The following is a 27,901-nucleotide window of genomic DNA, read 5'->3' on the forward strand; positions in this document are numbered from 1 at the left end:
ATGGATCATAAAGATTGGGTATGGAATTCATCTGTAGATGCTGCGGTTCAAAATGAGACCAAACTTTTTTGTCAAATCAGGATTTTTAAACGGTAGCAGGGAGATACTTTTGGTGGGATTTACAGTCGGAGTTTTGTTGCCTTGACTGCACTGATAGCCGAGAGAAATCATCTTCCTCAAGTAGACAGTATATGCCAATTTTTTGTAAAATGACATTACTGTCATCCATTTAGGAATATCTGCTATTTTACCACAGGCAAATCTATCATAAATTCTCTGTTGAGCTCACTTGAGACTTTAGTTTGTACAAATTCCTCAACTATCTTCCCTGTGCCCTCTGGTGCTGCACTGATCTTACTCATCTTTTCATACACTCACAGCAGTGGGGCTCCTCCCACACAGAGATTTGGACACTTGTTGAGTTAATTTACAGGGCTTTGGAGAAGGGGGGCTAGACATTGATTTAATTAATAAAGACAACTGTAATTTGTAAAAGCCTAAATGCAGTAATTACATACAGTAACTACATATTATGGCAGCCATGGTCACTGGAAGGACAAAGCTGACAAGATGGAACTGGTCGTTAGACAAACAAAATCGTTTGGAAACATCTAGAAATAACAATAATTCACAATTGCAAGCCAATTAATATGCAGATTTTAAAATAACGGTCTTATGTTTTTCACATGCTTTCATTTTAAGTGTTCAATCTGTGTGTAAAATCAACGGATGCATTTTAATGAGGGATCGCGGGTAAAGATGGATTTGGTTTCCAATCAAAGTGAGATTACTTTGCACTTGTCTGATTTATTATAACATGATTTTCAGGATAGCGTCTCTCTCCTAATATTTTTTATATTATCAGGCTTCATCAAAATCCATAATCAGCTGACCTTTTTCTTGACTACCCAGCAGATACAATCAATGTGGAGTAATGAGGGGGCCAGCTCTGAGCTTTATCAAAACAACAGAAAAGCAAAAGAGCTAGAGAAGAAAGACAGAAATTGAACACGTCTTCACAGAGGGATTTAGCTTTGTTACACATGTCACACATAAGGACCAGGCATTTGTGCTGTTGAACATGTATTCCTCCCCTCTGAATTAATTTATTTCCATCCCATATCTATTATGTGGAGATTCAGAGGAGCATTTGGCCTTGAAGACAGACCTCCCATCTATTACAATGGCCTGTGCTCCAACTGCCTCAGCTTGTAATACATGTGGGGCCTTTGGGAGTGTCTTGGGAATAATCTACACTGGTTCAGCTTGTATTTCAGTGCCAAAGTGTGTACTGTGTGCATGCAAAAAGACAAAGAACAAGCCTTGGATATCCTTGTGGAAGATACTTTCTATGAACGCTAAAAGTCGCTAATAGGTAGGTTTAATACCAGATTGGAATATCTAAACAACTGTTGGATAGATTGCCATGAAATTTAGTTTGAGACTGACTGTTTTACTCCTTTGACCACTAGACCAATGGTGTTGGATACTGGTGAGGACAGTCTCCCCTACCATCCACATCCAATGAATCACTGGTGACATGTCACGGTAGTTGCATCATTGGTTCTTCAAAGGGCGTTAACACAGCAGAGTTCTGAGTTTAAGCGAGCATGGTTCAGTGATCCGACAGTAAAAAGAAATAGTTGGACATACTTCCACCTTGTCAGAGATTGTAGCCTTCCTCCGTCTTTTACTACTGCTGTCAAACGATTAAAGTCGATTAAATCGCATTAGTGTCTTAGTTAACTCGCAATTAATCACACATTTTTCCATCCATCCATCCATCCATCTGCGTCCACTTATCCGGTGTAGGGTTGTGGGGGGGAGCAGCTCGAGCAGGGGATCCCAAACATCCCTTTCCCGAGCCACATTAACCAACTTCGAATGGGGGATCCCGTGGCATTCCCAGGCCAGGTTGGAGATCCCTCCAACTAGTCCTGGGTCTTCCCCAAGGCCTCGTCCCAGCTGGACGTGCCTGGTACACCTCCCTAGGGAGGCGCCCAGGAGGCATCCTTACCAGATGCCCGAACCACCTCAACTGGCTCCTTTTACACAAAGGAGCAGCGGCTCTACTCCAAGCTCCTCATGGATGACTGGGCTTCTCACCCTATCTCTAAAGGAGACGGCAGCCCCCCGCCTGAGGAAACCCATTTCTTCAGTTTGTACCCTGGATGTCGTTCTTTCGGTCATGATCACATATTTTTATCTTTTCTAAATGTCCCGTGATTTCCTTTTGCCCCATTATTTTTCTTCTCATTTTAATGCTCTTATCAACATGGAAAAGTGGATTGGCTTGCTTTATGCAAATACTTTTTTATTGAAAACAACATTGACATATAGCCTACTGTAGTGTTCAATTTCACACATATCATTCTCACTTGGAGCAAATAATCTCTCACACAATGTAATATTGTGCATCAATAAAAGAGTGAAAAAATACTCTGACGAGGGGCAGAGAATTTTCATCAGTTGTGTGCTGGGCCATTAAGTGGTATTTCAGACTGACAATTCAGAATCTTATTGGCATCCATTTCGGTGTCTCGTGCTCGCCATCCACTCGAAACGCAACGTCCCTTTGGCCGGCACGCAAGCCCAAACAAGTGTGTGCGGCGTGCCTGTTGTATTTGTTTCCGGTCTAGCTAGATCCGGGGTGGTGTTGAAGTTTTTCTAATGTCACTAGTTGTTGCAACAGCATGTGAAAAAAAAACTACAAAGTTTGCTAGGCCAAAAAGAATGTTAATCTCGCAATAAAAAAAACTGATGCCGTTAAAATGGGTTTACGTCAACGCCATTAATAACACATTAAACTGACAGCACTAACTTTTACCTTTACATATGTTATTATCATATTCTGTTCACTGGCATGGCAACACACTTCAGTGCATCCAGATTGTGATGTACATTCATAAGAGCATGGCTGCCTACACAGAATATTTTATGTGTGTGTATGTGTGTATCTTATGAGGAGAACCTGGAGAGAGAGCAATGCAGATGCAAATATTTCACACATGACTGGCTGTAATTAACAGGACGTTGACCTCTGCTCCTGCCAGCTCCACTAATCTGTGGGGCTGCAGGTTCACCTCCTTGTAATTATACTGGAAATGTCTCGATGTGACGTCACGTCATGTAGACACAAAGACAGTTATTTTTGGTGTCAAAGTTTGTTTTCTTTTATTGCATAAATACAGATTCTATTTTATCACTTTGGGAGAACTTTTTTTTTTAAACTCAGCTTGTGATCATGGCAACCAGTTGAATTAAGGTCTATAAACTATGACTCAGAAGATATTTTGAGTCACAAGGTATTTTTTTTCTGCCACCTCTCTGGTTTAGATGTGTGCTATTAACAACGGGCGGAGGCTAAAGATTATGTTTTGTAGATTTCTGATATATCAATCTTCAGCTTAAACAAATTCTGTTTCAAATTCTGGGTCTGCTTTTGTTAGAATGTCGCAGAAAACATGCATTTAATAAAGATTAAGATATTTTGACTGTACATTTAGGGTGCAATTTGCTAAGGGGGTGCGTGGGATTTCCCCCTTGTAGCAAGCCAGCTACAGGTCCAGTGTGGACACAGAGTGTAAATTGTAATTTCCCCATAGGGGATCAATAAACAGATTAAACACACAGGTAGTTCTAACTCTGTCTAAAAACATTAAGATGTTAGTGTTTGGTAAGTTTTATTTTTAATTAACATGCAAATGTGTGCAGTTATGAGCTCCAAAAATCTTATTTCCTCTGTAGGTGAAGCTGTGGTGGCAAGCTGGAAAGTTTCTATAATGGTTTGCACAATAACCCTTGATGTCAAAAACATATTACATTGTAAAGTAGTGTGTTCAACAATTCAACAATCTTATGACAGCTCGGGTCAACACCCCCACTTTTTCTCTTGTTAGACATCAAATCATCTCTATCGTTGAAAGCAAAAACAAATGAAATCTTATACAGAACCTCCCATTCCCCATGAGGATTTTCCACTCTAATGAAAGACACATGCAATCTAATTGTTCATTCAAGCACTGCATAAGCAGACAAATTAACACTTTTGTCCCTTGACACAATTTGTCCTGTCGACTACAATAATATAGAGCGTAGGGTGGGATTTCCCATTCCATTTCAGATGATGGTCAACTTTTGGGAAGATTAAACAATAATAATAACAATGTATACTTTATTAATCCTTCAAGGGAAATTACCGCGTTTCCACTCTTTTGTTACTGTTATTATTATACACATTACACACAGGCCTGAATTACACACAAATGTTCAGTATCTACAAATGCTCAAATGGAGAGATGTCAGAGTGAGCTGTTGGGTGTTCAGTGCCTAAGTGAACTGGCACCTCTCCAGGTACGAGTCCGCCACCATACTTTGGTCCGTCTAGGGGACTTGAACCAGCAACACTGACTAAGCTACTGTACACCAGCAGTTAACTCATACTGCTTCTGTTGTAAATTGGTTTGTTACTCATCTAGATTGAGGCAAGTTGTTAAGATCCTGATGCTAACCTGGATGCTGAATTGATGAGTCAGTGTACTAATGCCAGTGGGCCGCACACAGCACACAACAATAGTTCAATAGTAGGGCTGGGTACGGAATTCAATACTTTTTAGGCACCAAGGATCTGAAGATCAGAACATCCCAGTGCTCAGGCTAGAGGTTTAGTGACTAGTGGAGAGAGTGGAGTGAGCAAGATAAAGATTTTGTTAGAAGCCATGGAGACTTAAACATCTAAAAGAGAGTAAATATTAGACTTACATTTGCCAGGTGGCCAGAAACTAAAATGTTGCTCTGTGTCTACTGGGTGTGTAAACTGGCAATTTCTTTGCTAACATGTTACACCGTAATAACTTCATTAGGTGCTAATATTTCAGGCGTGTTTGTCTGACAGCTTATTTCAGACTTCTCTGCCCTAGTTGCCTAAAGAAACAATTACTACAGCTTTAGGATAAACTGTAGCCTGGGAAATGCAAGTATCATAAGCCATGTTTTAAAATTGAAATCACTAGCTGGTATATACTCTATGTTAGATGAGGTGAAAAACTACAACTTGTAAAAGTAAATTAAAGTTAGAGTACTGAAAAAAACTAAAATGTCGCAGGTGCAATCAGTGATCCTTAATTTGATTGATCTATTATCCATTTCCATTCATTTCCTGCACGCTAATTTGAGAAAATCAAAAGGCGTTTAACCTAGTTTTGCAAGATGCATTACTTTGCACTCAATTTATGAAATTTGACTTAGGGCTATTTAGAGCTAATGGCATCCTAATTGCACTTCCATTCCACCTGAGCGTGCCCACAAAAACAAATTGTGGCTGAGTTTACAGGGTGTGCTGATTATTTCTTGAAGTGTTAATGCTTCTGTTACAACTGGATCTAGGCAGCAAGCCCGTTGATCAATATTGAAAAAGAAAACTCTGCTCAGCTGCCATTAGAAAGTTTAAAGTTGCATTGACTCATTTGACATTGAACATCATTGAATATATACGTTTCTGCAAAACAGAAATACCAAGTTAGTGTGTGTATTTAGAGGTACATTGTACCCAGCATTGCTACTTGGCTCTCAGCTGGAAGGTGACAGCCCGGTCAGCCTCACTCAGTGGGAATTGCTTGAGTTTTGCCTGAAGGAAAGTAATGGAGCTTGTGGGTCCTCTTAACTAAGCATTCTGGATGCCACTTTGACAGCGGTCATCACTCAGAAAACTCTCCTATCCCTGTCAGATGTGTCTCCTTCATCAGCTCTTTTAACACTATTATGGTAGAGAGTGAAGACCATTAATATAAAAAGCACTTTGACGTGTGCAACAAGCTGCTTGGCTGTTCTGCCACATCAAGCAGAAACTCTGCTGTGTAAACTCAGATTAAGCCCCTTTGCTCCCCTGCTAACTCTTGACTGTGGTGGAGGCCCGAGGCTGTTTCCTCTATCAGCTTTTCCATAGCCCTCTCAACGCTCTTTTGGAGATCAAATTTGTAAAACGTAACTTCATGAACAATATCGGTGGAGCCATGTGAGACTCAGGACTACTATCTGCCTTTATATTTTCTGCAGTTTTTGCTCTGAGCAAAGAATTTGTTCAGGGTAATGTACCTTGAGATTGGTATCTTGAGATTAGCCCACACAAGCACTTTGAACAATGGACACTACATCTTACTATACAGTGGTGCTCATAAGTTTACATACCCATGCTAAAAATGACTAAAAAGAGGAATAGAAAAAGAAATCATCTTTTGGAAATTGATCTTAATGCCTTAATTTAAAAACATAGCAAAATCCAATCTTAAAAGACACCAATTTTCTTTGTGAATGAATAATGTATTGTAAATAAATAAATGTTGTTCCTTAAAATACAGGGGGCATAAGTATACACACCCCTATGTTAAATTCCCATAAAGGCAGGCAGATTTTTATTTTTAAAGCCAAGGGAACTTTATTAGGATGCATAGTACCCTGGATCCATGGTTGCTGAATCTGTCTTAATTTCAGATTGACAAAGAATATTTTAAAAGATTTTAGTCAGATTTTGAAAGACTCTTGTCACACTCATCCCGCTCCTCGTTTCCGGGTTTGCACTCCACCAATCAGATTGGTCATTTGAGTATGATTTGGTCATTTGATTTAAGCATGTCAGGTATGCCAAAATGAAGGTCAAACAGCCGACCTCCCGACCACTCCGGACGGACGACGGCACGGAACACACCAAACAGTTAAACAATTAAAGGATTTAGAGGGAGACCATGTGAAACTGTTAGACAAAACATAACTCACTGGTGACAAAGCTGTCAACGTTGATGTGTACACAAGGGATGTGAAAGTCAATGAAATCCATAAGTTTCAAGATTTTCAGGTTTCAGTTTAAAGACGAACAAATTGGCAGCTATGCAAGCATGCCTGGTTTTCATAAGTGTTAAACTCTGTGATATATTTTGAAATCAATGAACTGCACAACAACCCCCCCTTTTGGATGTCACTCCAAAACCTCAATCCAAAGAAAAATAGTCAATATGTTGCTTCAAGCAATGACTGTGATAACAGGCAGAGAGTTCCATCAGCACATAAATCATTACACACAGACGGCCCAATATATTTTGTACAACAAATGATGACATTTTAAAACTTTCTCAATGCTTGTCATTCCTGGGAAACAATCACATCACATGATGTATCTCCTGTTTTCTCTCTTTTGCTTCACCTGGGGCCTCATGTATAAAACAATTGGACAGGTTTCATACCAGAAGATGGCTTACGCCCGACTTGTATAAAACCGATCGCACGCCAGGTCATGCGCACCTTTCCTTTGTACATTACAATCAACGTGAAATTGAAAGCACGTGAACAAGCCACCAACCCCGCCTTGCCTTCTCATAAATTATTATGGTAATTAATGTAAATGGTCCCCTGATGTCATTCTTTTTCCAATCACAACGGGTAATCCCATTGCAGACTAAAAATACTTCACAAACTGTGAGATTGAGGTGCTGATCGCAGGCAACGAATTAAAATTGAGTTTGAAGGTTTGTCATCTCGCAATAGAACTGAACTATGGCAGATTTTTTAAAAAGGTCTAATGTCTTTAGTGGAAATCAAGAGAAGAGTGGCGGCGCCACAGTTACCAAACAACATGCTTGTCTGTGCCAGTCCAAATTACGCACAATAAGCAGTTTGAACCCGCTAATGCAATGCCATTGACTAAGTGAAACTGTTTCCAGCGCGAGGGAGACCCGACTCAGAAAGAGGAGAGGGAAGCGAAGTAACCGTCTTCATGGATCTGTTGCACCATGCATGGATGAAATCATGAAATAGTAAATACAGTAACAGAAGTATGTACAGAATCAAGACAAATAGACCATGGTCTACACAACATAAGTGTGAAGCTGCTGCATTTGGCCCAGTGTTTGGTGACCCGGGCTGTGTTTATTAGCTACACCTTGTTCACTTACATAGCCCACTCATCTTGAGTTTGCTTACCCGGCACAGTGTTTGTTCCTGGGGAGATGGACCCGTGCATCCCGCCTCCTTTGCCCCATGGAAGTCTGAGCCTCAGCAACTACAGACTCTCAGACACTATTGCATTTTTCCGTGCCAATTTTTGTGTTGCACAGTGAGTGGGATAATTAATCTATGGGAAATACAGAGGATGACTGAAAGTATTTTCTAAGTGGATTTTTCATTCATTTCACACCCTCATGTTTAACAGAAGAAGTTAAGTAGCTTGCAAATTAAACAGGTAATAGTGTGAAAGATGTGAAACGTCCCCATAAATGATTAAACTTTGATGGAGTACCAGCAGGTATAATTATGGTTTTTCATACACAACATCACAGACAGAAGCCAGTTCCTGAAGTGGAAACTTCATTTTTTAATGTTTGGTGAGTTTAGGCATTTTTCAGTTAGAATTTGCTACGCTACAGAGCCAGACAAGACTTTGCGCACATTCTCCCGTCAAGTTCATTTTTATACATCAGACTGTGTGCATGAAAACCAACGCACGCAAGCTTTTCGTGCGTACACAAGTTTGACATGAGGCCCCTAAAGTTTTTCAGTATTTCAACATTTTATCAATTCATATTTACAGGCAACGTATTGCCACGACTATTTTGTTGATGCTTTCACATGTAGTAATCACTGTCACATCAAGAAACACAAAGGATTGGCCACATTCCAAGATATTTTACCTCACTTTCTCTCAAGGTAACTCAGCACCTTCTAAAAAGAGACCTGGGTACAAATAATTATTACTTTATATTCGTTTCTTTTCCAGGATTTAGGTAATTTGCGATTCTTTGCAGGAAATTGGGTCATTTTGGCTTTCAATGCTGTCAAGTACCCACACAAATACACAACAACTATCACTTTTTTCTGAAAGTCACAGAAATTAGGATGCACAGCAAGAATAAAATATGACTCCACTGTAGGAAAATTACTCCACTTCATTATAACCCGGCAGTTCATTGCACTGTTGCATCTTACTGGGCTGTACCCCACAGCTATCCAGATGGCACATGCATCTGCAGCGCAAAGTAGTGTTACAAGCAGCTCCTCCACAAACTGCTTAATACAATCCTATGTTGCCCTGAACACAGAGATAAACACAGGGAATGTTACAGTCAATTAAAAATTTATGTTTTGAACGAGTTCATGGAAGGAATAACTATGCCTTCTTCTTTCATCCCATGCACCAGTCACTCCTAAAATAAAATATAGAGCCTAATTCTAGATTAAACGTACATTAAAGCAACTTCCATATATGGGCGTCGGAGACTGTAATGTAAAATGTACAGTATGTGTCCTTGTTTCTCGCCTTAAATTGGTGTCTTTGTTGATGTTGCAAATGGAGCTACTGTAAAAAACGTCAGACTTGATCTAAAAATAAAGTATTATCATCCCTGCAAAACATATTGGCTGATTAAATCTGCTGCTGCTTTACCTTTGGTAGAGAAAAGAAAGGGACGTTTTACCCATTCTTTTAAAGACAAATATCGTAGCTTAGTTACACTGGACATACACAAAAGAACACATTTTACCAGAGACCTGCATCAGAATGACAATATGTTAATCACAACCGTACTGGACTTTACAACAACTAAATAAAGACATTGTAAGGTTTCTTCATAACCTTGTTGGACAGAACAAAAAGCGTACAGATATTTTTTTCTGTTCTTAGAGACAAACTCTGCCGGTTTCCATGCTTACGAAGCGCTGTCCACATATACATGTTTTCAGTGATTTAATTAGTCTGATGTTGTGCTCATCGAGTGCCGTTTTCCCAGTTAGGGAAACGATTGACAAATTAGAGCTTTGTAGGTCAATCATAGGGACATCATTGCCATGTGCCGAAGCCATTATCAATAACCCTGGCCCCCACTGGGCAGCCCAAACAGAACTCTGCTATCATAAACACAAAGTCAGACTTAGTAACAAAGTGAAAACAACACAGTAAATCAGTCTGATTATCAGGCTATAATGAAAATAGGGCTAAAATATATTGGTGGCACCAGAGGAAAGGTCAAAAAGATTTTTTCTCTTGGGAGTATGAATATGGTCAGTAAATTGGAGATAAATATGCCTATTAGATTATGTTGTGTTGTTCTTGTGCAAAAAACTACAGGGATCCTCTGAGGAGCATGAATGTGCTTTTTAAATTTCATGACTTTAGATGAACTGAAGAAAGGTCAAAGGGTTAACAAAAGACTGTCAAGGAAATTGGCAAAGCAGTTGTTAGGATATATTCCATATGGACCAAAGTGCTGCATAGACAAACTAGCCAACCATGTTACATTAGCCCTTGCTCTTTGCATGGTAAAAAAAAAAACTCAGTAGTCCTACTTTTCAAGCACTGGTTTTATGTTGTTTTTTCAGTTCAAATCTGATTGCACTGCCATTTCTGGTTGTGACTTTGTGTATAGAGATGAGTGGTTGGGGTGAAGGAAAAGGACTGGTTCAAGTGGAGGTATAATGAGACAAATTGATGGGAAAACTAATCTGGCACAACACCAGGACACTAAACAAGTGTTTACCAAGACATTTTGGATAAATCCTGCTTCTTCAGAGGAAATAGAACTGCAAACTTTTTATTTTTATTTTGAAGCTGCACTGGGCAGCACCAAGTAGCCAATCGTGACTGTTGAAAGCGAATGTTAAACTCTGTTAAACAAAACCCATAAATCATGTGCCACAACATCAACACACTGGGCAGCAAACTTAATGGCTTCTTTGTCTATTTCTACCACGTCTATTTCAGGGGTACTTATGTTGATGGAGATCCTAGTTTTAGGCCCTTGTGTGGCCTGGTGGTTAAATCATCTGTCCTGTAAATCATCGACTCAGCTTTCTTTATTTCTTTTATTAATTGTATGTGCTGCCATGAAACTGAAAGAAAGATTCTCTATTCATTTTCAAACACTTTTCTTAAACATAATTAACTAAATAAAAGGGAACATTACCTACGGTGTGCACCTGAATAATTTCTTTGAAAACTGTAACTCACAATTATCCACGTGTACTGTACTGGCTGTGCCCTCACAAAAAAATCTGGAGAGATGTCTTTCATACCCCTCAAACATCTTAACGTAGAATCCAGATCCGGAACACCTAGTAGCTCTGATTGGCATTACTAAAGGCTCCACGCAGAGCTTTCGGCGTAGCCTACATAAGTGGCTTGGTGTTTTTACTTGTGCGCTACGATCCGGCGTGTGTGTGTGTGTGTGTGTGTGAGTGTGTGTGTGGTAGAGGGAAAAGTAAGAGAGTGGCGGTTACAAGCCTCGGAGCGAGTTCTGACTCTAGAGTCATAGTGAGAGAAACAAAGTGTCTCCCCTGTGCTTTCCGGCCACGGTGAGACATCAGTAGCAGGAAACATTAACTCTCTCCTTTATTTCATATTGTTTATGGAGAAAGAGAACCAGGAAATGAGTTGGGTGAAATGCAGTGTAGTTATGTTTTATTGAGATGTCCACGCCAGGGTACGGTGTAGGGTCCGGCGTAGACACAGAAGGGGGCTGCGTGGTTAAGCCGTCTATTTGACAAAGAAGCGCTATGTGGTTGCATTTGCCTCACTCTTGGGCAGACCGATATGGAATTGCGCAAATGGAAGGATGCTTCCCCACCTACAATTAGTCAGTGGCTTTGAGACATAATGTCCCACCATAACTGGGAGATGATGAACTTCTGAAAAATTCTATAAGAGATGAACCTGATAAAGGACACAAGCCAAAACGCATCAGTCTTACAAGAAAAGTTGTGGAGTTGTGGAGTTTTCAATAAGATCGTTTTTGATATACTTTCATAACATTCAAATGGCATGGTGTGAAATGTATTCTGCCTCTCCCCTCGACATGAAAATAACTCCTGACTTCATGTAAATAGCTACACCTCAAGTTTTACATTGGTGTATATTTTATAACAATGTGGAATATATTGTACCAGCCTTGTGTTTGTTGCAATAAAAAGATTTTTAAAAAGAAAGAAGGAAAACTAACTCTGAGAACCAAGCTCCTTTCCAAAATCAATTCATTCCTCACAGCTGTCAACCTTTCTTTGAGCGAGACACCAAAGCCTTGACCTTTCCTGGACTGGAGCTCCTGTCTGGGCCTTTGCTAACTTCTTCTCTGCTGCGGCTCCCACTGGTGCAGCCCCCGCTTGTAACACCACTGAGCTTTCTTCACACTCATAGTTTTATCTTAAGTGCAAGTGAAGATATCAATATTTCCAAACAGTTATATAGTTATATGTATGGTAGACTGCCCTCCCAAGAAGAACAGGAGCATCGGTTGTCAAACATGGACAAACAACATATTTGTTATTTAGTGGACTTGTTGTATGGTGTGGTATCAAATGATAGACAGTCCTGGTATCTGGTCTGGTGAGAATTACTGTGGCTTTAAATTTGAGAACAGACGTGAGATACTGAGGCAGCTTCAAAACATGTTAATTTTTAGTTTTTTTCTTAATGTGCCTATATTATGAAATAAAATATTTGATTTGTGTCTTGGGTGTTTTTTTCTACATGCATACAAACTTGGAAAAAAAACTATCCATGCTGTTTTTGTTTTGAGTGAGATACGGTTTCTGAGTGTCCTCTGCCTTCAGTCTCCGGGTGAGCTGTTCAAAGTCTGCACGGCTTTCTACGTAACTAGCCGAGATGAGGTGGCAAACTGTAGCACATGCTAGCACACTAGATCATTCTCAATAGCAAAACACTGCTATTACACACACTAGTTCACCATAATCTAAAAATAAAACTACTTCCATATCCTTGTTCTGCAGGTATTCCACAAGTGCCCCTCATTTAGAAGAAGTCTCCTATCTAATCCTGCCTGGTACTGACCAAAGTAGGAAAAAGAGTTATCTAGCTGATGTTGTCATCACTGAGATACTGCGCATGTGCAACTCCCAGACACTTCTACATTATATTGGATAGTATAGAAGCATCTGGGAGTCACACATGTGAGATGTCTCACTCTGTAGCCAAAACAGAGACCTAAACACAAATCAGGATCTTCAGCAATAAACGCTACAACAAAAACAATGTGTTGTTTGAAAATTAAACCATGTAAACCTATCCTGGTACAACCTCTGAATACAATTATGAAACTGACCACAGTATGGGCGCTTTATTGCTAGTGACAATCATGTACAGTAGGGCACAGTGATGAGCATGACTTGTATCTCTCACAATGAAATGGAAGTCACAATGGTTAACGCGATTAAGAATGTCTGACGGCACTGAATTGAATAGCAAACCATCAGTGGTCAACATATGCCCCTCTGAACTACACATGTCAATTGTAGTGCTACTATAAAAAAAGGACATTACTCAAGTTGCTGGGATTCATCCTCTGGGCACCATGAAGGTCTGTACAATCAGCCCAACAGTAATATATTTATTTTAAATACTCCCAAAATGAAAAACTACTGTAAAACCAAAAGCCCCTACTGGATCTATTCACATCACATAGCTCATCATCAGTTTATCCAAATCTATTTGCAAGTTCTTAAGAGGAGGTAAGGAGGTGGGAATTACAGTAACCATGGGTACAATTACACATCCATAAAACTAATGTTATTTTTACTGCTTATGTAAATATCAAAGTGTGAATGAAGCACAGAGTTGGTGTTATTTGGTGCCAACAACACAGCGCTTTAGATCCTGCAAGGCTTTTGAAGCGCGTCTTTTTTCTGTTGTGGTTTTTGAAATGTTTTCATCCGGACAACATTTCATCAATCCGGGAAATGAAGAGTCCCTTGTCACTTGATATTTTCAAAGGACGAGTTCATGACAAACTCTTACAGTTCACTACTCAGCACTGTAGGGTTTAATAAGATGTAGAAGCCTCCGATTTGAAAGAAAGGTGTTCACTTTAATCAATTTGTTTGATTGACGGCTAAAATGGACTAAGGACAAAATTGAATATTGTCATTGATTTTTCCATTTTGACAAAGTAACATTTTCCCTTGTGCCGCCCACTTGCTAAAAAAAATATATCTACATATTTTTACTGCCCTCGGCAGCATCATGCTACAGCGTGTTTTTCTTTTTTAAACAGATTGTTGCTTACCCATTTTGTTTCACTTGTTCCTTCCCCTCTTAGTATTATAAATACTGAGCAGGATAAGAGTGTGTATAGACAAGATGAGCATACACAGACTACATAAGTCATTTGGGTGAATCAATGAGAAATAGGATCTTGTATCCTTATACAAAACGTTTGAAAGTTTTTTATGAAGGCACATTTTTTAATCGAGGCTGAACACTGTGTTGGGAATTTCTGTTAAATAAAAGGCTCAAAAACAAAAGAGTGTCTTTTGTTCTCGTTTGTGAGCCTTTGTTTGTACAGAAATTACCAACACATTTATCAAACATTCAAACAAAGAAAATGTTGACTCCATTTACCAATTTTGTAAATGTCTATTGCTTCTGTGATGTCTATGCTGATTTTGATTGCAATTATCACATGTGACTGCAAAGAATGCCATGAGAAATTCCAATAAGATTTTTCTATCAAACAATGGATGCAGTCAGAAGTTTGGATTTCTTCTCTCCCCAGTGAGCCTTTTGGTGTGCCACTAATTTCTTTCTCCCTCTCTCTGTTCTCCCTTCTTTGTCTTTACAGCTACATTGGGGACCTTGGAATTCAGTTTGCAGTATGACCAGGAGAACAATGCACTTCACTGCACCATTAACAAAGCCAAGGTGAGCCGCCATGATGACAATAATAATTACGTTAATTTGCAGCCTCTACATGTACATTAAATATTTTTTCTTGGATATTTACATGCATTTGAAAGAGACATTTTTAATAGCCTGCTTGTTAACACAGTCTTCTTGCAAATCCAGTGTTATCATTAGTGTAACATAAAACAAGCCAATTGCTGCAACACGTTTAGCAGTTGCTTTAAATTTAGCTAAACTGATCCTAGATATTTTGGCCATATTATTTGACTTTTGCTCATCATTGACTGTATAAACATCTGTCACTATAGCTTGTAACAAGGCGTTAATAGGTTGATTAATATAATATACAAAATGACAGTTTTTCAATACGTTTTTAAATTCAATAGACAACTGTCAGACATGAATATTTTTGCAGCAGCCTACACATACTGGCAAAAAGGCTGTGTAATAGCGACTTAACACGTCCCACAGTTCTCTCTGTGAGAGAGATATTGACATCTATTTACATCTCAAAGCATTTATTATTTCTAAACAAACACACCAACAATGTGCATATCACAAAACAGTAGGTTTTATATAAACAATGACTCTACAGTGACTTGCTGGTGAATGAAGTTAAACATCTAATATTACTGGAATTGGTGGAGACCAGAACAGAGCTAAAAGGTGAATGAAAGAGAAGCCTTAATTAAAAACAGGGTATTATTAGAGCAGACCTTTGTTTAATTTCCTCTGGGCTGTTTTTTTAGATATATTATGTGTGTATCACACTGTAGTGAGAGAACCATCTGTTTTGTAATCTGTTCCTGATTAAGGTGTTAGTTTGCCGGTGCTGCTGTTAACTTCCTGCATTTTTAAGACTTTTTCTGACAAATTCAGAGCATTTTTTAAATGATTTGCTTAAGCACTACAGCCTGCTCAACTATTGCCATGCTCAGTTTTCTAAGCTGGTTGAGTTTCTCTTTTGAACAAAAACACTGTCCTTCTCACTCATTAATTAATTCCATTCCGACCACGCGTCTTTCTTCCTCTTTGGATTGAGCTGCTGTCAATGAAACTCAACACTTCTTGCAGTTGTTTAAAATATGTACACTGGAGCTGCCAGTAAACCCTTCTCACAACAGACATTTTGAGTTGTCACAGCAGGAAAAAAAACAAGTGTCTGCTACATTAAGGTGTCACAGCAAGCCAGGTCACTGAGCCAGCATGCACAATAGGGCCCTCAAAGTTTAATAGTAAATGGGTAAATATAGAACTACGTATTTATGATATAAAAAAGGTATTGTAATATTTTGTGTACATTTTAAAATAAAGCAATAATTTGTGAAATACTTCAAGAAATGAAGAAAACAAAGTTGTTTCTTGATAGTATAGTATATTTCAAACAATGCGTTCATGTGATTAATTTGAAATGTATTTATTGCATAATTTATTTTTGATTGTATTAATATTGAACATGTTTAAAAATTAAATGCAAAATTATTAATGCTACTATCCCATATTTTTTTGATTAAATTGCCATGCCAATACAGTTTTATGTAATTACCGTTGTTTTTTTCCCCAGTTTTTCATTCACCTGCTATTTTTTATTGCTGCATTCATGTTTGTAAGAGCAGCACAGCTGAAGAGCTAAAGCAGTCTGTACTGCATCTCATGGGGCACTACATCAGAGTAGATTAATGTTATATCTGAATTACTGCTGCTTACATGCTTCCTATAGACAACCAGATTACCATTGATGAATTATTCAATCCATAAATTTACATGAACCAAATATTCAACATATTGGAGGTGGACTGCAATAACCAAACCCTATCTAATAATTAATCATTTTGGTGCAATATATTATAAATATGAGTCCAGGGATGTCCTCCTCTCTGATCCCTGATCCTGTGTTTTTGTGATGAAGCGGTGGCTCTGACAGCCATGGCTGCCGTCAGCAGCTATAACTCTACTCTATAATGTGTCTCCCTGAATAGCTGGTAGGGAGGGAAGTGGGAATCAGAGGAGCCCGTCTTGGCAAGCGTGTTGGACAGCAGAGTGGGCATCAGGCCATCTTGATTTATGGTGGTTATTTTCTATACTGCTCTGCTTCTGGAATTTCGACTGCTGCCTAGCCAACCAGAGAAAATGCTTTTGCTCAAATATTGTAGACCCATTTCCATGATTTAATTTGTTTGCTAAATCCCTTATTTCTAACCACAGCTTTTTTCTGTTGCCTTTATTGCCAAAGCTGCAGTAGCTTCAATAGCAACTGTGACAGTGCTTATTGGAGAATGGGACACAACATTTTTTGTATTGGTCCCTGCAGAGCTGGTTAGAGTGACAGTGTGCAGTGGGGATAGGGTCTGAAGCAGTGATAGTTCACATGTATAATGCTTATATTATCATTGTCCTGTTGGCATTCAGGCAGAAATGGACAAAAGGTCACCAGACAACATAACTTAAGCAAACAAAAGCGGTTAAAAGATGGTGCAAAAGGCTGAAAAAAGGCATGAATAACATGTCAAATGTGAGGAATGCAGAGTGGCTTATTTATATATACAATAGGGCAGTCAACGAATATTCTAAATTCAAATAAATATTTGATTGGGAAAAAAAGAAGCAGCTCTTCAATCCACGGGTTCTTGCCTGAGCTGCTGCTCTAAACGTTCAGCTCCCAGGGACAAAGTCGGTTTCCTGTCCAATCGAGCCCGGCCAGTCATTGTCCGGAGAATTCACAGCGAGTGGGTGTGTTGATGACGTTTCTATGACGCGGCTGTTGCAAAACCGGGGGGGAACAAAATAACTGAGGGTGGAAGAAGAAGAAGGGCAATTTGCACAAAGACACCGAAGACAATTTCAAACTACGAGATTATGAGATTTGGAAATTTCTTCAATTTTGACAATATCCAGGTCTAGTTCTTCAGATTGATCCACAGCGGGAAACCTTTCCATATCTTGTACATTTTAATGTGTCCAAGGTCCTCCCCCCCCACCCCCCACCTTTGTTCACCCACCCAGCAGAACTGACTACATGCAACCTGAATTATAGCCCTTCAATTAGGCTGTCAATCATCACCTCTGTATTTTCACTTTCTCAATTTTCTTTCTCCTCTATTATTAGAAAGCAAAATTATATATAATTTTCAGGCACTTTGTGTTTTTTGAATGCTTTGTATACGAGGCAAAAAGAAGTAATGAGTAATTCACTGTACCTTTCTAATCCTCATTACTGCCTCATTACTTTAATAAAATAACAAAAGCAGCACAGTAATGAGCTGCATGCTTTACTTGCTTTTTCCATTAAAGAATTCAGCCAATAATGCTTAGAGAAAAGATGTCTGTGCTAAAGCAACTATCAGTGTTTTAATATGGGTCTTAGGGACTGAAAAAACAGCAAATATTTCTGAGAGTATCGTGGAGCAATTTGGACAATGTTTACACAAAGTAAGAAGTCTGTGGGTTTCTGCACATGACATACACACCTTGAGAGCCAGAAGTATTTGATAATTACAATTTAGTTTTTTTAATGATGGCTCCTCTTACATGTTAAAATGATTGATACTAAAATCCTTTTTTTCTCTTTTACACAATGGGTGCTCGTGTTCTTGTTCCTGCGGGTTAAAACTATTTGACATATGTTTTCCCATTGGGCTATTTACCTTGTCAAATTGAGCTTTGTTTTATTTTCACACTGACATCCATCCCACCAAGCAAATCACTGTTGGAGGAGGAAGCGGGCGCTCATTTGAACCAAAGACATTACAGTGACATCAAATAGTTTCTCAATCAAGCGTGGGGTGTGGGCACAAATGGTGGATGGTTGTTACAAGCAGATGACTGTCATGATGACTATCAAACATCAAATTAGTGAGAGAATAGTCACCAGTTAATGTCCATGTACTCACTGTGTGATTCTATTTAGATAAGTATATTTTAATGAAACCTCGCTTTATGTTCCAGAAACATTTAACCCATTTTGCTTCCCTTAGCTGCCTCCTGCTTGTTCTGACTTTTAATGGTGCCCATTCAGTGTGCTATGATTAAAACATCAGTAATAGTATCCATTTGCAGAAATAATTGGTCAAAGGACTTTAAAAGTATTTTTTTTTTTTTAATCACAATTATTTTGATAACATCAGGCTATTTGCTATTTTCTCACATACTTATAGCAGGTTTCATAAACCATCCAATTGTCAAACTATGTTATTCCTTAATGCAGTCTCATTAGTGGCTAGCTAGCCAGAAGACACTATTTAAATGAGAATACATTGAAATTACAGGACAAAATTATTGTTTTGGCAGAAGCTAGCTGCTGTTTTTTTTTTCAAAGTTCCCGGTACGTGGTCAAATATATCAGATTCTCTTTAAAAGCATACTATCTATACTGTAGGTGTTAAAAACACAATGCCAAACATACAAATTCTTTGATGCTCTGTTCTTCAGACCTTGTAGTTATATGGGAGCGTAGGACTGTTGTTATGTTGCTGACCTGAGTTTGACTTAGTATATAACTATGCGTATTGTCTCAGTTTTTGTTTCATTGCTAATGGTGGCAAAAAGACAATCATGCTCAAAACGATGCGTTCCTGCAGGTATTTTTCCCAGGGTAATGGGAGATTTTTACAAAATTTTAAGGAAATGCCAGGATCTCAATTCTGGCTAAGATTACATGTCATAGAAACATCAACAACAATTAAAAAAAAGCCAATACACAAAAATTTTACTGTAATGTAATTAGGGATTTTCAAATCAGTCAGTAAAACACTACAGTCCAACACTGCTGGAATCCCCTTACATTACTTTTACTTGAAACCAGTATTTTTACTTGAGTAAAAAAGATGAAGTTGATACTTCTACAGAAGTCTTTTTAAAGTATTTTTAGTGTAGTTTAGTTTCTATTCTTCTGAATACTCTTGACACCTCTGAGTGCAGCGTGTGACAATGCTGCTCGGTCTGCATAATGATGTGAAAATGATGCTGGACTACAGCGTAACATTTCAGGGTCAACAATAACTTTTAAAAGCGAGGAATTAAGTGTTAATTCACAGTTTTACCTCGCTAACATTACGCCATGTATAGCTTTACCTCACAGGCTGCTCCTTGCAGTAAGTGAATCAGGCTACATCCAATGTAATGGCTCACATGATGGAAATAAATCAATTTAGTCCCTTGACATAGGCTTCAGCTGATTTAAAAGAAATGAAATGCATATAGACCTAAATAGCTTAGAGCTAACAGCACTGCTTCTACATGGTCCCCCTCTCTATTGGCCGGAGTATTCAGGATGTGTGGGATCAAACACCGATAAAGGAGTAAGGTATACTAAATCACAGCCCTCGCTTTGGTTCATTTCCCACAGTAGTTGCCCTTGGTGGGATGTTATCGAATTGTACAGAATTACTCACATCCCTGGCTCCAACACCTCAGACATCAATAGGGTTTTTCTTAATATAACAGTAGGTTTATACTCAATAATGCCACTACAAGGCAAATGGCATTTACTCTATGTATTTGACACACTAGATTTTGAGTTTAAGCAGGATGTCGGGGTGAGACATCTTGAACCAGATGACTCACATTGGGGTTTTCTCAGCTATGATCCAATATGCAAGACAAATAAACCTGATTATCAACCCCTATGCTCATTCTACAAAAAGTAAAGGAAATGAGAAGGCAGAGCTTAAAAACTAGAAAGTTAATCATGAATATGTCAATATAGACCGCGTTGCAGATCCTCTGCAGACTTTGTCAGTGTCACTGTATTGGCCAGCCACATAACAGAGTTGAAATAAATCATCACATGCATTGATTTCATATAAATAATGCACCCTAAACAATTTAAAATAAAAATGGCCAGGTTTAATGGCTCCAATGTATTGAGTCCCTTCATCCTAATATGACTAAAATCCTTTTACTTGCAGCAATAAAGGAAAGGTCAATTTCTACATATTGTTTATAATTTCAATAAAGTCTTGTAATACAGCCAACATTATTTATTATAGTATTTAAACAAATACTTAATGTCTTACTAAAGTCTTGATTTACGCCTTGGTATAACACATCAAACCTAATAGGAGTCTAAAACGGATGGATCAGCTTTTTTGAGGTGTTGTTGTATAAGGTACTTATCCATAGAAAGTGTATTACCTGTAGTAGATGACAGCTAGCACCATTCCAGTTTGGACAAGCAGGCAAGAGAACTGAGACAGAAGCTGCTGTCGACGGGGGCAGCAGCAAAACACATTTCAGTCACCTTAAAAAAAAGAACTGCCTAAAAAAATCTAAACATTATCACTTTAAATGTGTGCTATATTGAGAATATTTTCACCAGTTTGCCACGCTGTCAGACAGCTTTTTGCTTATTCCAAGCATAAGGGCAATTGTGCCGCGCACTGCATGCTGCAGATCATCTGTTTTGGTCAGACTTTCTGTTGTTTAGGGAATAAACCAAATGAAAATGAATGATGAGGACAGTGACGAGGAAATGCCTTTTACTGTGGAGACGAGGTTACTTTACACTGAACAGCTGAACATTTTCTAAACATAGCATACATTTAAACTGATGTTGACTTTTTTAAGTGGTTCTTTTAAGTGTTCTAAAATACCTTTTGCTGCGTCCCCCTGTCCACAGCAGCTTGCATGTCGGTACTCCTGCCTGCTTCTCCAAACTGGCTGCGTGCTAATCATCCTCTACTGTAGGTAATTCACTGACTATGGATAGGTACCTTATACACCCATACATACAACCCCAATTCAAAAAAACTGAACTATTCCTTAAATAGCAACTACACTTTCTACAACCTTATGTCCTGCCAAATTAAATTGTTTACATTGTAGTCCCGAAACATATGGCATCCACAAAATCACATCGTCTCCAACGAGTCCTCTGAGAAATGTTTTTTTTCTGATCTGGTGTAATAAAAAATAAAAAAAACTCTCTCTACTTAAAAGAGGCGGTTGTTTGTCACTGGATGGTGCATACTGGGTCCTAAGCTTCCACTGACATTATAAAAGTACATTCTTGTTCCCATTGTTTATTCACATAAGCTGTAGAGCTAGTTTTCTGGTTCAAAAACGCATAGTAGAGTTTAGAAATAATTGTTGTTAGGCTTTGTGATCCTGATCCATATGCTGTGTTAAATACATTAATTCTGCTTTTCTTTAAGTTTCTTTTGTATATCCACCTTTGATCCCTTGATAGAAATGATGCCTCATTTATAAATATCTAACCAAATCATTTTGTACCAGTTAAAAGTTATCGTTTAGAGTTAAGTTCTCAGTTAGTTATCTATAATCCATTAGCCATGGATCCATTAGTCTAATCCATTAGATTATCTTTGAATCTGCAGTTGAGAGTATTATGCTTACTTAAAAGGGACTGTACTCAATATTCAGAACATTAATATAGCAGTAAATAACTATTTTCTATGTAAAACTTATAGTGGAGTAAGCAGAGAATCAAGTCTGTTTGTTGTAATCTGAGCTTTTCTTTTCTTTTTTTTGATGGACGATCCCGTGCGCATGCATGTGCCTGCCCTGTGCGTTGGTATCTGGCGCCAAGGGCCGTGAGAAAGCATCAGCTTTTGACAAATTAGGAAACAGTCTGTGAGAGTTGTCTGGAGGCCAACCAAAATCCTTTTTTTCTGAATATTGAGTGCAGCCCTTTGACATCTATATTCTTTATTTTCAAGTTATAAGTTTGTCTTGTCTCTATTTATGATTCTGCAAAGTAAAATAGGATTGTTTGTTGTTTTCACATTATTTTCTATAGAGTGACTTCTCTCTAATTCATTCTTGCTCTGCACGTAAAGCAACTCTTTTTTTAAACATAATAAAACAGATACATAAAACTTAATATTGGTAGCTTTATTTCCTAGCAAAGTATACAAAATAGAGACATTAGAAAGAGGAATATAGAGTGCATTTCACAAAGCTATGCAATACTAAAGTGTATACAAATAGACATTGGAAATATGTTAGTGAATCACTACAGGTTATTTGAGGCACTCTGGAAAATATAAAAGCTTTTGCCTGTTGTGAAACTATACAGACCGTTTGAAAGACAGCCTTACATACCGCTACAAACAAAATATACAAATCAGCCATCGACCTTCTTGGCCCGCCTGATGCAATCTAAAATAACCCTGCATTTCACCAAGTGAAACACCCTCCCACTTTCTTCAGCCACTCTATCAGCTGAATAAAGAACTTTCTGCTTCATCATGAAATACCATTAAAGTGCACCTAAAATCGGGCAAACCAAGATAGTCATTGTGCTTTGGTTCTACTGCGAGCATCCTTATAGTTTGTTTTGCCTCACCACATCACCACTCAACCATGAAATTATTCAAAGAACTACTCACTGTAGGAGGTCCGTCTGAATGGAAAAATGCAGTTCAGGCTTCTCTACCATTGTTACTAGGCTTCATAAAAGCGGAAAAATGACATTTACAAACCTACACACCTCTATCTAAAAAACAACTGCAAAATGTTGCAGCTCACTCACTCACTTTGAATTTCAACAGTCCCCCTCCAGTTTCTTGGAAATAAACCACTGGTTGGACTATGAGAGGCCCCCTAGGAAATAATTCAAACTTCTGTTTTACACACTATCATAATCTTTCAAATTCCCCACTATACTCACACATTATCATAGTTTTACATGTATGTATAAGAGGTTATGGTTGTGTGGGAGAGTATAGTATTGTGTGTGTGAAAGTATAGTAGTGTATGTGAGAGAGTATAGTAGCGTATGTGAGAGATTATAGTAGTGTGTGAGAATATAGCATTGTATGTGAGAGAGTATTTGTGTATGTGAGAGAGTATAGTTGTGTATGTAAGAGAGCATAGTAGCGTATAAGAGAATATAGCATTGTATGTGAGAGATAGTAATGTGTGTGAGAGAGTATAGTAGTGTGTGTGAGAGTACGATTACTCAGCTCCTTATTGGTTGACTAAGAGGAAGTGGTATTTTACGGTCAAAGTCATTATAATAGTCTGGCTGTAGTGTTGCTGTAAGGGAGTGGCTAAACTTTCTTTTCAGAGCAAGAGGGACCCTTGAAACTTGGGGGTATCCTGGCCTTTGCAACGAAAGCGAATGCATTACTAGGCTTCTCCCCATGACCGTCAGTGGATTTTCTCCAAAAGCTGCCCCTCAGACGTGGTCTTAATTTACCCACTGCAAACACATGCATTCACTTCCTGCAGTTGCCAGTGCTGAAAAAAATTGAGGATTTCAAGGAAACTATGGATTTTTCATTAAAAAAGACTCCTGAAGCACTCTTGAGAAGTCCTGGCCTTTTATTAATATCCCAATAGTGTCCTAATTGCCTTGACACAAACAACTTGCTCATTAATAGAGTTTACCGGGCCCAAAAATAATTGTATGCCATAGTTACCATCATTGGCTCTTAGTGAGTCTACAGTTTCCAGAATTCTTTTCATAACATTTTTGTTGAAATTAAAGTAATTTTCTGGAACAACATTGTACAGTCTCAAAATGTACTTGGGAGGGAGGGTGTTAGTATTCATTCATTTAAGAGTTCTCACCCCAGACTAAAATGTTTTGCATGGCCTCTGAACTGTTAAGAACACCTCTCAGCCGCAGTTGAAGAGGCGTTTGTGATCCCTGTGTTGATAATCCGTGGTTGTTCCACTGATTTCTGAATTCTGCAGTTCCCTTTGAACTCTTGGCAAGTAAATGTAGTGTAGACAATATAAGTGCAGTTCATTTGTAGAGTCCCATATGCCCTCATTTTCCATGAAAGAGGAGAGATCACTGTAATAGAAAGAGACAACTCTGTTTAACTCTGGCCACAACCACTCAATTGTCTTGTTGTGAACACTGTGTCCAGCGATGAAACTCTCTATTTAACCTTCTTCTTTCCAGCATATTCTGGGCAACCCCGGTGTTCTCCATGCCATGATCACAGCGTATTCTCAAGGAAAGGCGAAAATTCTCTACATGAAACACAATAACATGATGCACTTTTGTCATTTAGGCACTGCAAGTATATGATAGTCCTGCTAAAGCGATCGAGACATCCATAATAGACCATTCTCCACCTGATTAGTTTCCATCTATGTGCCTATATATATATATATATATATATATATATATATATATATATATATATATATATATATATATATAATTATTTTTTTATACCATGTAATAAAGAAATCTACAACAGGGAGCACACAAAACAGTTTGTTCAATGTAGTATTTTTTTAAACAAATAAAAAACTCAATAATTAATGGGGATTTTGAACTGAATTAATACTTCGGTGAATTGCTTGTTAATTGAGAGCAAGAAAGAGACTGTCTGAATATAACCATTAAGCTCAGAAAATAATCTTTACAAAATGACAATATCCCAAATTGTCAGTTTCCCTAAGAATTCTTTGAACACACTGCAGTGAATCAGGGAAAAAAAGATAGCAATGTTTTCCTCATTACCATTTATTTCCACAATCACAAACCGACCCTGAAAAAGAAAGTAAATAAAAAGAAATAACACTGACTTTTTTTGTCCAACAAGGTGGTGTTAGCTTCTGCTGCTTGATTTAAATGTTCCTTGTTCCTCTGAGTTGGTGTTAGCTGTACTTTCAAAGCAGCAAGCCCACCAGATAATGATAACACAACTACACACTCACACACAACTATATGCTCTCTTACCGACTATCATACTCTCTCACTCACACACACACACACACACACACACACAAACACACACACACATATACTCGCTCACATGCGATACTCTCTCACATACATGACTATACCCTCTCATACATATATGTAAAAGGATTATAATAGTGTCTGTGTGTATGAGTATAGTGGTGAATATGCAAGATCATGATAGTGTGTAAGACAGAAGTATGAATTATTTCCCAGGTGGCTCTCATATTAAACCGCTGACAAGAACTCTGTCGTCTTCGATCTCCTGAACCTCGGGACACAGCAGCCTGGAAGGCTTACAGCATTTTGTTTGCATCCACAGGACTGCTTTTTACTCACACCTGACTTTTGCAATGTTTTTTTTCTTCAATTGGTAGCAGATCACAGCTGGTCGGAGGTCTGTTTTGCATCTCCATGTGTTTAGATGTAGCAAGTTGCTGATTGTCTATCATCGACAAAAGTCGCTTTGACTTGCAAAAAGATGCACACTGCAATGAAACATGTTAAAGCCCTGCATGTTAAAAGTTTAAAGAGTATCGCTTCCTTTGTTAATGTGTGCCCCCGTAGCAGCAGGACCCAATAATGACCCTGAGTCAGGCTGCTGAATAAATGTTGTACACATGGAGCAGGCGATGTTCCGCTCCATCGTGATAGGTCTTGACCTGGCCAAAGAAAAAGCACTACCTTATGAGCAGGAATTTTTTCTTTTTCCAAGGCGACACCTCCTCCATAGTAAAACAAGTTCCCTGTCCTTATCAGGGAATTAGACACTGTCTCACCATTCAATTGCAGACACAAGACCTGTTCATTCAGCACCACCTACACTACAACCTATCTTAACACTCCACTGCAGTCTTTCATTCTCTTCCTTCTACAACAGACTGCCCTTTAATTGCCCGGTACGCCCACACGAGTGTGGGAGCACACAAAAACACACAAAAACACACAAACATACACACGCTCTGTTTCTTAGAGACGTGTTGCCCTCTTGTATTCATTATCCTTTGTGTCTGTTTGCGTCGCTGACTTCACATAAAAAGGCTTTTATAAAACAACTTGTCTTCATTTGTTATCCCTGCATAAAATCTGATATAAAGCCTACTTTACTGTTATTGTTCATCTTGTCACTAAATATTGATGAAATGTCAAACAGACATTCCCACAAGGCTATTCAAAAAGGATGAAGTAAGAAGCTTCTATTCCACTTCCACAGCAGAAATCAATTGTGATTCATATCTTAACAGCTAATACTGCTGCTGTCAAGTCTTAGACTAAGGCATTTATATTTAAAACTATTTAAAACAAAAGGCAGATTAATATCTGCCTTTAAGGGTATTGAAGTTTGTGCATCATCAGCTTAAAGGACTACTTCAAAATTTGGGGATATATGTGTATTTGTTTCCTTTATGAGAGTGAAATGAGAAGATGAATATAAACCTCTTTACTGTTAAGTAAAAAGCTAGATTCCGGATGGGGTTAGCCTAGCGTAGCAAAAAGACTGGAAGCAGAGGGAAACAGCCAGCCTGATTCCATGCAAAGTTCAAAATAGGCCAACCAACACCTCTAAAATGTCCTAATTAACACATACTGTATCTTGTTTGTTTAATCTGTACAGAAACAGAAGTGTAAAAACAGCAATTTGTCTATTATAAGGGGCAATATGCTGTAACTATTCCTTGATGTACAACAGTTTATCCATTTGCTCAGATTTTCTAGCTACAGCCCATTTGCCAGATTTGGTCAGTGAGCACAGGTTTTTTTTATAGTTTCTGTACAGACCTGATGGTAACAAACCCAACTGTAAAAACAAGACTTAAATATGCTACATACATTCAAATTGCCAATATTTAGATCTCCCAACTTTAGAGGTTTAAGGATTTTTTTTATCTTTGGACAGAGCCAAGCTAGCCGTTTCCCACCATGCTTTCAGTCTTTATGCTAACCTAACAAGGTCCTGACTTCAATCCTATCTACCTCTACGTTATTTCATTTTTTTAACTGTCAGTGTTGGTGAACCTGGTAGTGAGTACTACTTACCATGTGGAGGTGTTATGTGTTAAAACTTCTACTAAATTTCTCTGCCATTATCAGGGAATTGTGTGAGGTTTGTGGGCAGAAAGGCCTGCTGAAGTTATCCTCGTCTGCTTTGAAGTAAGCAATTGCTCATCCTTGCTTAATTTAATAAAGATTTCAGTTAGTGAATTGCCAAGGCTCATACATAAACAGCAATGGTTGAGCTCAGATGTGTATAACTACCATACCATGTATGCTACTTGAGGTAGATTCACATTACCAAAAGTGAAAATCAGTATGGTGAAGAACACTGCAATGTTCTCCTGAATTATATGCTTAGGTAGAGATTTCTATGTAACACATTACATGGAACTCTCTACCTGAGCATATAATTCAGGAGAACAGTAAAAACTTGCTTTAAAATATTACTAAAACAACATCTCCTGGCAAAATAGCTCTTCTCGCCTAATGATTAGAGCTGCCCAGAAGTGTAGGAAATAATCACCTTTGCCAGCTGTAATATTGGGGTGATAAACACATTGATGCAT

General features: G+C 38.4%; 1 protein-coding gene across 2 annotated transcripts in view; it reads left to right on the forward strand.

Moving 5' to 3' along the window:
- The window catches only part of doc2b (double C2-like domains, beta), a 115,174-nt gene that overhangs the window by 38,354 nt on the left and 48,919 nt on the right, over positions 1–27,901 (forward strand). For both annotated transcript variants that reach the window (XM_034890490.1, XM_034890491.1), the window contains exon 2: positions 14,613–14,692. In XM_034890490.1, the coding sequence (XP_034746381.1) occupies positions 14,613–14,692 (80 nt within the window). The remainder of the gene's footprint in view (positions 1–14,612; positions 14,693–27,901) is intronic.

This window comes from Etheostoma cragini, chromosome 13 (assembly GCF_013103735.1).
Source record: "Etheostoma cragini isolate CJK2018 chromosome 13, CSU_Ecrag_1.0, whole genome shotgun sequence".
NCBI classification, from domain to species: domain Eukaryota; kingdom Metazoa; phylum Chordata; class Actinopteri; order Perciformes; family Percidae; genus Etheostoma; species Etheostoma cragini.